Genomic DNA, 12,544 nt, shown 5'->3' with positions numbered 1-12,544 from the left:
TCTGGATCCAAAAAGTCCTTTACTCGGAGCTGCTGCCCCCGGGGGGCTCCCCCCTTGCCCCCCGCTCAGTACCAGTAGGATTTCCTGGCCCGGCGCGTCTCCACGATGCCCGCGGCCTCCATCACCTCCTCCTCGAAGGTCTTGAGCGAGGGCAGGTAGGTTTTCTCCAGCACATCCTCCACCGACGTGTCCTTGGGGCCGTCTGCGGGCGGAGAGGATGGCACTAAGCCCCTCCCCAGCCCCAAATCCCCCCACTTTAGCCCCAAAACCCCCCCCCGATCTCACCGATCCACTGCTCGGGGACGACCCCGTCGCGGCGCTGCCGTAGGGGCAGGGGGAGGATGCGGCCGGTGCGCAGCGACACCCGCACCCGCTCCCCCTCCTCCGTGTAACGCCACTGCACCTCCGTCGGCTTCCTGGAGAGGCAAAAAAGGACCAAAATCAGCAGGAATTGCCCTAAATCCATCCCACGGGTTTTTATGGCCCCCCCCGGGGTGTTTTTGGGGTTTTTACCGGTCCTCAGGGTCCACCAAAGCGACCTGGCTGAGCAGCAGCGGGGCCTCGCTGGCGATGTAGGTGCTGCTGAATTTGGCCATCCTGTTGATGTAGCGGTAGTGCTGCGGGGTGAGGGGGGGGTTAAGGACAGGCCGTGCCCCCCCCTTAACACCGTAGCCCCCCCCCCAACCCCTCCCCGCTCGCTCCTCACCGTGTTCAGCCCCTCCACCACGACCCAGTTGCGGGCTCGCACCACCTGGGTGACCAGCCCCTGGCGCCCCGCGTCCTTCCCGGCCAGCACCTGGACCTGTGGGGGGGGGGCAAAAAGAACAAGGGGGGGGGCTCAATAGGGTTGGAAAAATGGGGGGGGTCCCTAGGGATCAACAAACAAGAGGGGGGGGCTCAGTGGGGTTGAAGGAATTGGGGGGGTCCACAGGGATTAATAAATAGGGGGAGGTAAAAGGGGGGGGGCCTGGGTCCCATAAAAAGGGGGGGGGTGCAGAGGGGATGAAGGAATGGGGGGGGGCAGTGGGAGCCCTAAAAGGGGGGGGGATCCCCAGGGGAGTCCTAAAAGCAGGGGGGGGTCTCCAGGTCCCATTAAAGGGGGAGGGGGGCTTCCAGGGGGTTATTAAGGGGGCTCCATGGGTCCCATTAAAGAGGGGGGTCCCCAGGGGGCCATTAAAGGGAAGGGGGGGGTCCCCGGAGGCCCTAAAACAGGAGGGGGGTCCCAGGTCCCATTAAAGGGGGAATGGGGGGGCTCTCCAGGGGGGCATTAAAAGGGGAGCGCTAAAGGGGGGGCTCCCCGGATCCCAATTAAAGGGGGGTTCGTTAAAGGAGAGGGTCCCCGGGTCCCTATTAAGGGGGGGAGGGGGTCCCGGGATCCCAATTAAAGGGGGGGGGGCTCCCCAGATCCCAATTAAGGGGAGGGGTCCCCGGGTCCCAATTTGGGGTGGGGTCATTAAAGGGGGGAGAGTCCCCGGGTCCCTATTAAGGGGGAGGGGGGGGGCCGGGTCCCACTTAGAAGGGGGGGGTTCTCGGGATCCCAATTAAAGGGGGAGGGGTCCCCAGATCCCAATTAAGGGGGGGCTCCCGGCTCCCAATTAGGGATGGGATTGGGGGGGGGGGTGTCCCCTCCCCACTCACCGTGTCCCCCCGGAACACCTTCCACTCGTCCCTGTGCAGGGGCTCCACGAACACTTTGTTGCGGCGCTGCCCGGGGGGGTTCCTGCGCTGCTCGGGGGCGGTGCCGGGGCGCCACGTCCCGTGCCGGTACCCGGGGGGCAGCCGGGGCCGCGCCGCCAGGCCCAGCAGGGCCGAAACCCGCATGGCGGCTGGGGGGGGGGGGGGGGACACCGGCTGAGAAGGGGCCGGGGCCGAGCCCCCACACCGGGAACGGGGCCCCGGGACCGGCCCCGACCCCCCCGGAGCCCCCCGGGCCCCCCCCGGTTCCCCCCGGCCTCACCTCAGCGCCCCGCCGCCTCCCGCTCCCGGAAGTGGCGGCGCCGCGGGGCACGCCGGGACGCGTAGTCCCGCCGCGGGGCATGATGGGAGTTGTAGTTCTCTCCCCCCCCCCGTTTCCTCCTCCTCTTCCTCCCCCTCGTGGCCCGCCGCTGGCGCGGTGCATCACGGGAGCGGGCCGCCATTGACCCCTCCCTCTCGCTGCCTACGCCGCGGGGCATGCTGGGAGTTGTAGTCCACGCGGCCTCCCCCCAGTTTCCCCAGTACCCCCCCACTCCAGCACGGCCCAATCCCACCGAAACGACCCCCGGGGCGGGCAGGGAGCTGGGGCAGGGCTTTGGGGGCGGCGGTGAGGCCGCGGGACCGCCCTACCCCAGCTCCCTGCCCCCATGGCCGCCATTACAGCCCCCCCCCAATCTGCCCCCAGTTGCCCCTCACCCTTCCCAGTTGCCCCCAGTTGCCCCCCAGTGCCCCCAGTTGCCCCCCCCAGGCCTCCCACTGCTCCCCAGGCCCAGCCCTGGGACCCCAAGCGGGGCTGTGGTGGTGGCTGAGGCCTAGGGGCAAGGGGCTGGGGGCTCCCCCCATGGCTGGGGGGGGGGCCCTGAGGGGTCCCTGGGGGTCCCCAGTGCCCGGGGGGGGGCAGCAGCAGCGCTGGGGGCTGGGAGCGGGGCTGGCCCCCGGCCACGGCTCCATTTTCTGCTGCTGCTCCCGGCCCCACACCCCCGGGGCTCTCCCAAGGGATTTGGGCACCCTCCCGGGGGGCTTTGGGCACCGGGATCCCCACCGAGCCCCCCCCTCAAGGAGCCACCGGAGGGGACGAAGCATTTGTGAGGGGTAACAGCTCCCGTCCCAGCCCCCCCCGTGGCATTTTCTTGCAGAATGGTGATTTTCCACATTAATAAAAACCCCTCCTGTACAAATCTTCCTGCTGCCGCTCTCCTTCCCCTCTCTCACTGATTTTTCTCCCCCCTCTTCCAGCTCCAAACCCTTTCTGCATTTCCTTCGGGCACTGAGAAGGTGAAACTGAGCCCAAAGGGGCCCGAAATGGCCCCCCCAGACAAAAAACACCGGGCAGAAGCGCTTTAAAAAGGCATGAATCGCTTTTATTTCAAATCAACTGATCAGCCCCCTAGAAATCACTAATACAAAGCATGCGCCCTGCGACGGCGGGGCCAGGAGATGCGGGTCGGTTCAGGGGTTATCGTTACCGGGTTTTCTCTTCATTTCTCTCGTTTATTTTATTTTTTTTTCTTTTTTTTTTCTTTTTTTTTTCCCGTTTGTTTCTCGTTTCCGGAGCCGCGGCCGTTGACGAGCCGACGAGGGCGAGACGGGGCAGCACCCAGGGGAGCCCAGCGGGGAAGGGGCAGGAGATCAGCTCGCCAGGGAGGCCTCTACGGACTGCGGGGACGAAGAAAACCGGGTGCTCGGTCACAGACCCCACGATCTCAAGACCCCCGCTGGGGACACAGCCCCAGGACCCCCAAATCCACACCCCCTGTGCCCAGGTGGGTGGAGGAGAGCCCAGTTTGGGGGGCTGGGGGGCACCCCGCTCACCGCCCTCACCTCTCCTTGTGGTCTCTGACCTCCTCCGCCTTGTCCTTGCCCTCCTGCTTGGCTTCGTTGGCGTCCGGCACGCCGGCGGCGTCGCTGTTCTTCTCCTTCTCGCCTTCGGCTGGGTTGGGCTTCGGCTCCTCCTTGGGGGCCTCTTCGTTGTCGACCTTCTTCTCCCCTTCCTGCCCCTCCGCCTCCTTGGTGCGTTTGGGGGAGTCCTGGGCGCGGGGAGCTCGGCTCAGCCCTGCCCTTTGCCCCCTGCCCCTTGCCCCCTGCCCCTCGCCCCCCCGTCCCCGCCGCCCCCCCCTACCTCCAAAGCATCTTCTGCTTTCCTCTTGATCCCGCCTTTCTCGTTCTTCTCCTTGGACTGCTCGTCGATCACCAACTTCCCCTCCTCGTCGCTGCTGCCCTCCGCGTTGCCTTTCTTCTCCCCGTCACCCTCCGGCTCCCGCTCGGGCTCGGCGTCCTCGGGGCAGGTCTTCTTCGGGGTGGGCTGGGGGTGACACCGGGGCTTAGAAAAGGGGGCTGTGACGCCCGGGGAGGGGGTCACGGGGGGGCTGCGGCCGGCGGATCGCCACCCACCTGGTACCCGGAGGCTTTGACGGTCGGGTTGTTCTCGATCTCCCACAAACCTTCGCTGAACCCTTTCCTTTTGTTGGGTTTCCCAAACTTCTCCTTGCATTCTTCATAGGGGAAGAGGTCTTTGGGCCCCAGGAATGCCCTGCTCGGGGGAAAAGCGATGAGAAACGGCAGCTGGGGTGTCCCACCTCTCCCCCAAAACCCCCCAGACCATGCCACCGGCTCCTTCCCCAGCTTTGCAGCACCCAACGCCCCCGGGACCACCCCGACCTCCTGCCCTGGTCCATCAGCGTCACTGCCCCATGGAGACGGAGACCCCAAAGGGCCGGATCTCTCCCCGTTAGCCCCCCCAGCTCGTGGCAGGGCCCCACTCACGTTTCGTGGGTCCCGAAGAAGAAGACTTGGTATTTGTTGGAGGACGACTTCACCGCGGCTTCTGGCATCTCGTCGATCTGCACAAAAAAAAAGAGGAGAAGGTGAAAAAAAAGAGGAGAAGGTGAAAAAAAAGAGGAGAAGGTGAAAAAAAAGAGGAGAAGGTGAGGGCGCAGCCACCGGGACCTCCCCCGGCACCATCCTGGCCCTCGTGTCCCTGTTCCCGACTCCTGACACCATGGGGAAGGTGCCTGGGTCCATTTGGGGCATCGCAGCCGCCCCCTCCCCGCTCCCGAGCCGGCGGCAGCCCCGCGAACACCCCGAGGGGACGGCGAGGAGCGGCCGCCCTAAGCCCTTGTCTAGACGGGCTCAGACGCATCGAGCTCAGCAAAATCGGGGCCCCGGCAGCACGCAGGACGAACAACTCCAGCCCGGCCCTCGGGGGGGGGGGCAGCCCTGACACCCAGAGCCCCCCCGGGTGGGCGAGCAGCCCCCCGGCAGCAGGTGCCGTGGCACCCAGCGGGAATATTCCCGGCGCGCCACGCGGGGAGCGCGGCACCAGCAGCACCAGCAGCTTTTTATAGCGTCTAAAAATAAACCCCCCCCCGGCTCCAGCCAGCGCGGCCATAAATTCCCCAGAAAGCCTCGAAGGAAAGGGGGAAGGAGACAAAACGGGCGGGGGGCTCGCCGGGGAGCGGGGTGGGAGAGCAAAACCCTGCGGGGTCCCGCTGCTGACTCACGGCGCGACCTTGCCTCAGTTTCCCCAGTTTTCTGCCACCGGGTTTTTTGTTTTTTTTTTTTGTCCCCTTCCTCCTGGCACGTCTGAGGGCTGCTGGGGTGGGATGCCCGAGCTGGGGACTCCCCGTGGGGATGGGGACACTCGTGAGGGATGTCCCCATGCCCCCCCTGCTGCCCACGCACAGCTCGGGGGGCACCCAGCACCCAAAACCCCACCCTAGGGTGCTCTGGTGACCAGCAGGGACCCGGTGCTGTGCCGGGGCACCGAGCCCTGGGTGTGGGGCCACCGCGGGCAGCGCCCAGCCCCACGCCCTCCTCCCTGCATCCTCCTTCCCGGATCCCTCGGCGCGTTTTGGGCTCGGGGACGTGCCTCCACTCGCCGGCACCCCCGGGCCCGGGGCCACGGCCCACGCGTGGGAGCCCTCCGAGGGCTACGGCGCAGCTCCCGGGCCCATTTGGGGGATTCGGGATGGGGAGAGGGGCGAGAATCAGACCCCACCGGCACCAAACTCGGCCTTGCCGTCGCGCCCCCGGTGCCGGAGCCCTGCCCGCCACCAGGCTCCGTCCCCATTTGGTGCTGGGGGGGGGACGGGAGGAGAAAATCTGAGTCAGAGGGCGGGCGGCCAGCCCGGCCCCGCCAGCAGCGGGGACGTTTGGGCGCGGATCACGTTTCTGCAGGTCGCTCCCAGGCCACCGCGGGCCCCCCCCGGAGCCCTTTAGGGCCCCCGATGCCACCCCATTGTCTGCCCTGGCTCCTATGGGAAAGAAGAGGCTCCTTCGAGCTCGGTTTCACCCTGGGGGGGGACAAAACCAGCCCCAACGTGGCTACAAAGCCTTGGGAGCGGGCCCGGCTATTTTTAAAATCTCCATCCCCGAGCAGAGGCGGCGCACGTGGGGCCACCGCGGCGGCTCCAGCCCCTGGTGCTTGGCCCCACAGCCCCCCCCAGGGGACAGGGACCCCCGGGGTGCCACTCTCCCCGAGTTTGTCCCCCCCCCAGCTGCACGGTGCCACGTCCCCGGCCCCACAGCGGGAGCCGTCCTTGGCCAAGGTCGTGGGTGGGCAAAGGGAGCGCAGCGGGGACCCCGTGGAATAGGGGGGGTTTGGGGACCCCCCCCACGCCATGGGGCCACCCCTCGGTGACTGCTGAATGTCCCCAGGGTGCTGGGGGCCGGTCCCTTGTAGAAAGGGCGCGCGCCACAGGCAGCACCCAACGGGCGATAGCCCCTTATCTGGCCTTTTTTCACCCAAAACTGTGTCCTCCTGGAAAAGGCCGCGGCATCTCCAGGCACAGCGGCGGGCGGGGAAGTTTGGGGAGGGGAGATAAGGGGCTGGGGGCCGAGATACCCCAACAGCAGCACAGGCAGGAGCTGGGGGGGGCTGGAAACGCCCCCCCCAACCCCCTGGGACCCCCCCTGGACAAGGGGGCCGGAGCCCACCCGGCTGCTGAAGCACCCGGGGGCATCACCGGGAAGGGGGTGTCACCGTCCTGTCCTTGCTCGGGGGGGCAAAATAAACTAAAAATAATTTAAAAATGAATTAAAAATAATAAAAAAAGGGGCTGGGGTGGTAGGATGAGCGTGCCCCCCCCGCCCCCCGCACGGACTCTGCCCCCAACCTCTGCTCCTGGACTTTGCAACCGGTGCCCGGAGCGGGGCTGGGAGCTGCCCAGCTGGGCCCCGGCCGTGCCAGGCCCCGTTGGGGACGGGGGTGGCGATTTGGGGGCGGGCAGGGGGAGTTCGTTAATTAATTAACGTGGATCCAGCCCGTGGGGGGCCACACGCGCCCACCCGGCTGCCACCGGGGCCAGCTGGCCCCAAAGGGCATCGCTGCGGGGGTTCAGCTCGTCCCCGGGTGCCTGAGCCTGCCCACCCCAAAAAGCCCCCAAAAAGGCCCCGAATGCCCCCAAAAAGGCCCTGAATGCTTCGTGAAGGGGGTGGGTGACACTTGGGGCCCTGCAGCAGCACCGGTCCCTGCAAAAAATAAATAATGGGCTGTAAAAAAGAAGGGCCTGGCCACGGCATGAGGGGGGAGAGCTTATGGGGTCAGGGAATGGGGTGCCACCTCCGTCCCCAGCCGCTTGCACCCCAGGAGGGGGGGGGACAGCAAAACCCCTACTGGGCCCTTGTGGTGCCAGCCCCCCTGCCTCAGTTTCCCCTCGGGAGAGGTTTCCAGGCATAAATCAGGGGGTTTTGGTGAAAGATGGAGCAAAACTTGGGGGGGGGGCTGAGCCGGGGCCGCTCGTGTTGCCGGTGCTTTTTTTAGGGGGGGGGACGGGACCCAGGCACACGTGGTGGGGAAACCAACCCCGGTGCCTCTTTGCCCTCGGTTTCTCCACCACCTCCTGCTCCTGTTTTGTCCCTGCTTGTTTTGGGGTCCTGGGTGGGGGGGGCAAAAAACCCCAAACACCCCCATGGGGCCGGGGGGCGTTTCTTTAGGGCGCCCCATTAGTCACGGGCCCTGCCCGCTCCGCTGGAGCGAGAAATGGGATTACTCAGCGGCCGAGGGGGCTCAGGTCCCCCCCCCCCGGCCCCCAACCCCACAGCCAGGCCCTGAGGGGGGGTCCTGGGGGGGGGTTTGGGGTCCTGGGGGGGGGGAACATGAGGTTTTGGGGTGGTTTGGTTTGATTCCTTTCGGTGTTTTGAAGCGGAGGCCGAACGAAGCCTGGCGCTTCCAGGCCTCGGTGGCGGGGATGGGGGAGTCCTGGGGGGGGTTGGGGGGGCTCGTGGGGACCCCCCCATCGAGCAGAGGGTGCAGGGAGGCCTCTGGGGGCCCCCCCCCCAAGAGAAGGCGCTTTCGAGTGCGCGTTTCGGGGGCCGGTGCCAAAAGCCAGCGGCTCCCCACCCCCTCCCCGGCCTGGCCGCCAAAATCCCCAGAAACCAAACAAAAGTTGGCCAGGCCCGGGGAGGGGAAAGAGCCCGGGGGGGGGGGGCACCCATGGCTGGGGGGGGGGCTCCTCCACCTTCCCCTTTCGCTGCCCACCCCCCAAAATTTATCCCCCCCCCCCCCTAAAAAGCCAGGGCCGTGTGGGCGCAGCGCGGCCCTGCACCCTCTGCAGCCAGGCCGGGTTTTATTTTTTTTTTTTGGGGGGGGGGGGGGGGGGGGGCTCAAGGAGCTTGTGGTGGTGTGGGGGGGTCGAGGGAAAGCCCCCCCCAGCCCTAAATAATGCCACGGTGTTTGGGGGGGGGTAAAATCCACCTAAAATCCACCTAAAATCCGCCTAAAATCCGCCTCCCCCCCCGCCCGCCCCCGACTTGTCCCCGTGGGCACGTGGAGGGTTGGGGACCCCCCCCCACGTGTGTGACCCCCCCCAGTGTGTGTGTGACCCCCCACAATGTGTGTGACCCCCCCCCCACTCTATGTGTGTGCCCCCCCCATCTCTATGGCCTCCCTCCACGTTTGTCCCCCCCCCCCCCCACGTGTGTGCGCCCCCCCCCCCATGGGGGGCAGGATGCGACCAGGACACTTCACCCCCCCAAAATAAAACCCCATTTACCCCCCCCACGTGCTCTCATAAAGGGGGGGGGCACACACACTCGTGTCCCCCCCCCCTTTTGCACACACCTGCCTGTACCAAAGGGGGGGGGGGGGGGGGCACATTGTTTCCCCGGGGAGATCCAAGCCAACATTCGCCCGTGAAAAATGGAAATTGCAAAAAATAAAAGCCCAAAGGTGGCCCCCCCAACCCTAAAAAGTGTGTGTCCCCCCCCCGTGTCCCCCCCCCTCGGTGCTTACCCGGGCAGGCCAGTGCGGGTAGCCCTTCATCTTGGCGAAAACCAGGTCCCCGCATTTGTACTCCTTCTGCCGGTTGGACCGGGACATGGTGGCTGCCGGGGGGGGGGGCAATTAGGGCTTGGGGGGGGGGGGGGGATAAAGGGGAAGGGGGGGGGGGAAGGAAAAAAAGGGAGGGGAAAAAAAAAAAAAAAAGGGCGAAGTTTGGGAGCCCGGCAGAAAAATAAAAAATTAAAGAAAATGAAAAAAAAATGATAAAGGGGGTGTGGGGGGGGGTAAAAAGCGTGGGGGGGGGGAAAAAAAGGGGGAGGGGGGAGGAAGGCGGCGGCCCCCACCGCAGCGCGGCGCGGGGGGGGGGGGGGGGCGGCGGCCCCGGTGCTAGGAGCGGCGCGGCGCGGCGGGCCCCTGCCCCATGCAGTTGTTTGTGTTTGAATTCAACTGCGCCCTCCCCCGGCCCCCCCCAAATCCCTTCTTCTTTCCCCCCCCCCACCCCCCAAAAAAAAAAAAAAAAAGGAGAAAAAAAAAAAAAAGAAAAAAAAAAAATCCCCTCCCCGCCGCTCGAGGCGCTCCGCGCTCCCTTGGCCGCCCTGGCGCAAGCGCGCTCCCGTTTGCGCGCCCCCCCCCCCCCGCCTCGTGTAGGGTCACGTCTGCAAAAATAATTAACACGCCCCTAATTAGCCATGCGTGGGGCTAAGGGGGGTGGTTTTTTTTTTCTAGGGGGGGTGTTCGGCTCCTTTTGTGGGAGAAGTTTGGGAAGGAAGGGATTTGGGAAGGGATTTGGGGAAGGGTTTGGGGAGAAAATTGGGAATTAATTTGGGGAGAAAATGGGGAGTTAATTTGGGAGGAAAACTGGAAGTTAATTTGGGAAAGAATCTGGGAAGAAGTTTGGGGATGAGTTTGGGAAATAATTTGGGAAGAGATTTGGGAATTTGGGAAGTAATTTGGGAAGAAAATTGGGAATAAATTGGAGAATTAATTTGGGAATTAATTTGGAAAATGATTTGGGAAGGAATTAGAGAATTAATTTGGGAAATAATTTGGGAAGAGATTTGGGAATTTGGGAAGTAATTTGGGAAGAAAAATGGGAATTAATTTGGGAAGAAGTTTGAGAATTAATTTGGGAAATAATTTGAAAAGAGATTTGGGAATTTGGGACTAAATTTGGGAAGAAAAATGGGAATTAATTTGGGAAGAAGATTGAGAATTAATTTGGGAAATAATTTGGGAGATGATTTGGGAAGAAATCTGGGAATTAATTTGGGAAATGATTTGGGGAGAAAATTGGGAGTTTGGGAAGGAATTTGGGAAATGATATGGGGAGAAATTTGGGAAATGATTTGGGGAGAAAACTGGGAGTTTGGGAAGAAATTTGGAAATTAATTTGGGAAATGATTTGGGGAGAAATTTGGGAATTAATTCGGGAAGAAAATTGGGAATTGTGAATTAATTTGGGAAGAAAATTGGGAAATAATTTGGGAAGAAATTTGGGAAATTAATTAAAACACAGAGTTTTAATTCCTGCTCAGGGAAGGGGCACCAGGCTGCTGGTGCATCTCCGTAGTCCCGAATCCTAAATTGGGGTGCTTTCATGTGTTTTTTTTTTTTTGCCCAGAAAAGCCCCAAAATCCCAAATATTTTTTTTAGAAACTCCCCGGCACTGTGCAGGTACCGGGATTACCCCGGGTGCGCCACATGAGGCACGAAGGGGAATCTTTGGGTGCTGGGGGGTGAAATTCTGGGGTGCTGGGGGGGTTCCCTCCTGCGTGTTCCCCCCAAAACCCCCTCAAATGCTTTCCTTGGGGTTCTGCACGGAGGTGCCTCTCCTTGCACCCCCCACCCTCTTTTCTTGCCCAAATTTCTCCTATTCAGCCCCAAAACAGCTCAGACAAGCAGCAGGAAGGGGCACAGGACCCCATTGCCGGGGGGGTACCACCAGCCCCAAGAATTTGGGGAGGCGAAGGCGACCTAAAGACCCCCCCGGACCCTCATCCCCCTGGTCCCTGCCATCACGGCCCCATAGCACCCACGCCCCTCGTGCGGCCCCGCTGTTTATGGGGTCTCTCCCGTTTCCCTTCTCGGGATCGCGTCCCCATGGCCGGGGGGAGCACAATGGGGCCGCATGTCGGGGCTGAGAGTGGGGCTCGCCATTCGGGCACAGGGGGAGGCCATAATTATGGGGAAAGGGGTTGGGACCCACATGGGGGAAGCCAAACCGGCCCCACAGATGCAGGAGCATCTTCCTCATCATCGTCACCCTCATCTTCCTCCAGCATGGCCCGAGGATTGGGGCAGGAGGAGGTGTGGGAGGCTGGACACAAATGGTTATGGGGTTGAGGTGTTATGGGACTGGGACAGGAGCAGATATGGGGCCAGGGCAGGAGCAGTGTATGGGACCGGGGTAGCATATGGGACTAGGACAGGAGAAGGTTATGGGACTGGGACACAGACAGCTATGGGACCAGAACAGGGTGTAGGATTGGGGCCAGAGCAGGTTATGGGGCCAGGACACAAACAGGTATGAGACAGGCATGGTGCATGGGACAGATTATGGGGTCAGAGCAGTGTATGGGATCAGGACAGGCACAGGTATGGGACCTGGGCAGGTTACAGGGCCGGTGCAGTGTATGGGACTGGGACGGGTTATGGGGTTGGAGCAGTGTATGGGACTGGGGCAGGTTACAGGGCCAGTGCAGTGTATGGGACCAGGTTATGGGGTTGCAGCAGTGTACAGGACTGGGTTATGTGATCAGAGTAGTGAATGGGACCGGGGCATGTTATGGGGTCAGAGCAGTGTATGGGACCAGGACAGGTTATGGGGTCAGAGCAGTGTATGGGACTGGGGCAGGTTACAGGGCCGGTGCAGTGTATGGGACCAGGTTATGGGGTCGCAGCAGCGTACAGGACTGGGACACATTATGGGGTCAGAGCACTGTACGGGACCGTGGCACGTTATGGGACCAGGACAGGCGCAGGTACAGGAGCGGGGCAGGTTTTGGGGCCGGTGCCCGTCTCCCCACACCGCCCCGTGCCTCACGCCCTGCCCAAGGCCCCGGACACGGCCCCGCGTCCATTTTCCCCGTGCCCCGCTCGGCGCCGCTCAGCAAATGGCTGCACCGGGCGGGGGAGAGGGGGGGGGGCACCGGGCCCGGGGCCTCGCCGTGACAACGGCCCCAAGATGGCGGCGGGGCGCGGGGCACGCTGGGAGTTGTAGTCCCCGCTCGAGCCGCCCTCAATCGGCTGCGCGGCCTGCGGGTGGGGGGGCGGCGCGGGGGCTGCTGGGAGTTGTAGTCCGGTGGGGGGGGGGCACGAGGCACGGGGAGGGGAGAGCGGAGCCCGCTGGGCCTCGACGGGGAGGCCTCGAGGGGGAGGCCCCGAGGCCTTTATTCCCCGCGGGGGCAGCCGCTCGCCCTCACCACGCGGCCTCCAGGCGGCCCCCGGCCTCCCCGCCCAGCCGCCATGTCAGCTCCTTCCCCCCCCCCCCATCCCCACCTCCCGCCCTTACTCGTGGACTCCACTTCCCATGACGCCCCGCGGCGGGGCCCGCTGGGAAGCGGGCGGCGGGCGGCGCGCGGGGCCTGCCGGGAGTTGTAGTTCGGCGGCCGGGCAACGGCGGCGGCAGAG

General features: G+C 63.9%; 2 protein-coding genes across 4 annotated transcripts; both read right to left on the bottom strand.

The window, feature by feature from the left end:
- On the bottom strand, positions 1–1,985 carry MRPL24 (mitochondrial ribosomal protein L24). 2 transcript variants are annotated; one of them, XM_084500557.1, is made up of 6 exons: positions 1,958–1,985; positions 1,639–1,826; positions 707–802; positions 514–617; positions 286–416; positions 1–202 (listed from the first exon to the last, which is right to left on the bottom strand). In XM_084500557.1, the coding sequence occupies exons 2-6, from the start codon at positions 1,819–1,821 to the stop codon at positions 66–68; spliced, it is 651 nt and encodes a 216-aa protein (XP_084356683.1). In that variant the 5' UTR covers positions 1,822–1,826; positions 1,958–1,985; the 3' UTR covers positions 1–65. The 2 variants fall into 2 exon arrangements, with proteins under 2 accessions (XP_084356683.1, XP_084356684.1); XM_084500558.1 differs by lacking the exon at positions 1,958–1,985 and having other exon boundaries at positions 1,639–1,890.
- A 1,049-nt stretch (positions 1,986–3,034) lies between these two features.
- HDGF (heparin binding growth factor) lies at positions 3,035–9,082 on the bottom strand. 2 transcript variants are annotated; one of them, XM_084500549.1, is made up of 6 exons: positions 8,927–9,082; positions 4,459–4,535; positions 4,087–4,225; positions 3,815–3,997; positions 3,537–3,722; positions 3,035–3,351 (listed from the first exon to the last, which is right to left on the bottom strand). In XM_084500549.1, exons 1-6 carry the CDS (start codon positions 9,011–9,013, stop codon positions 3,325–3,327), a joined length of 699 nt encoding a protein of 232 aa, XP_084356675.1. In that variant the 5' UTR covers positions 9,014–9,082; the 3' UTR covers positions 3,035–3,324. The 2 variants fall into 2 exon arrangements, with proteins under 2 accessions (XP_084356675.1, XP_084356674.1); XM_084500548.1 differs by having other exon boundaries at positions 3,517–3,722; positions 8,927–9,081.
- Positions 9,083–12,544: the final 3,462 nt, after the last annotated feature.

The sequence above is a fragment of the Aythya ferina genome (genome assembly GCF_964211825.1).
Source record: "Aythya ferina genome assembly, chromosome: 29".
Lineage (NCBI taxonomy): Eukaryota > Metazoa > Chordata > Aves > Anseriformes > Anatidae > Aythya > Aythya ferina.
The sequence above is the reverse complement of the archived record's forward strand: the minus strand, read 5'-3'. Positions and strand labels throughout refer to the sequence as shown.

Excerpts from the sequence above, each read along its gene's own strand:
- MRPL24 (XM_084500557.1), bottom strand. The coding sequence starts at position 1,821 with ATGCGGGTTTCGGCCCTGCTGGGCCTGGCGGCGCGGCCCCGGCTGCCC. Across the intron at positions 618-706 it reads TGGTGGAGGGGCTGAACACG|CACTACCGCTACATCAACAG; the intron begins GTGAGGAGCGAG and ends CTCACCCCGCAG. Across the intron at positions 203-285 it reads CGTCCCCGAGCAGTGGATCG|ACGGCCCCAAGGACACGTCG; the intron begins GTGAGATCGGGG and ends CTCCGCCCGCAG.
- HDGF (XM_084500549.1), bottom strand. The coding sequence starts at position 9,013 with ATGTCCCGGTCCAACCGGCAGAAGGAGTACAAATGCGGGGACCTGGTT. Across the intron at positions 4,536-8,926 it reads ACCCGCACTGGCCTGCCCGG|ATCGACGAGATGCCAGAAGC; the intron begins GTAAGCACCGAG and ends TTTTTTGTGCAG. Across the intron at positions 3,723-3,814 it reads AAGCAGAAGATGCTTTGGAG|GACTCCCCCAAACGCACCAA; the intron begins GTAGGGGGGGGC and ends CCCCGCGCCCAG.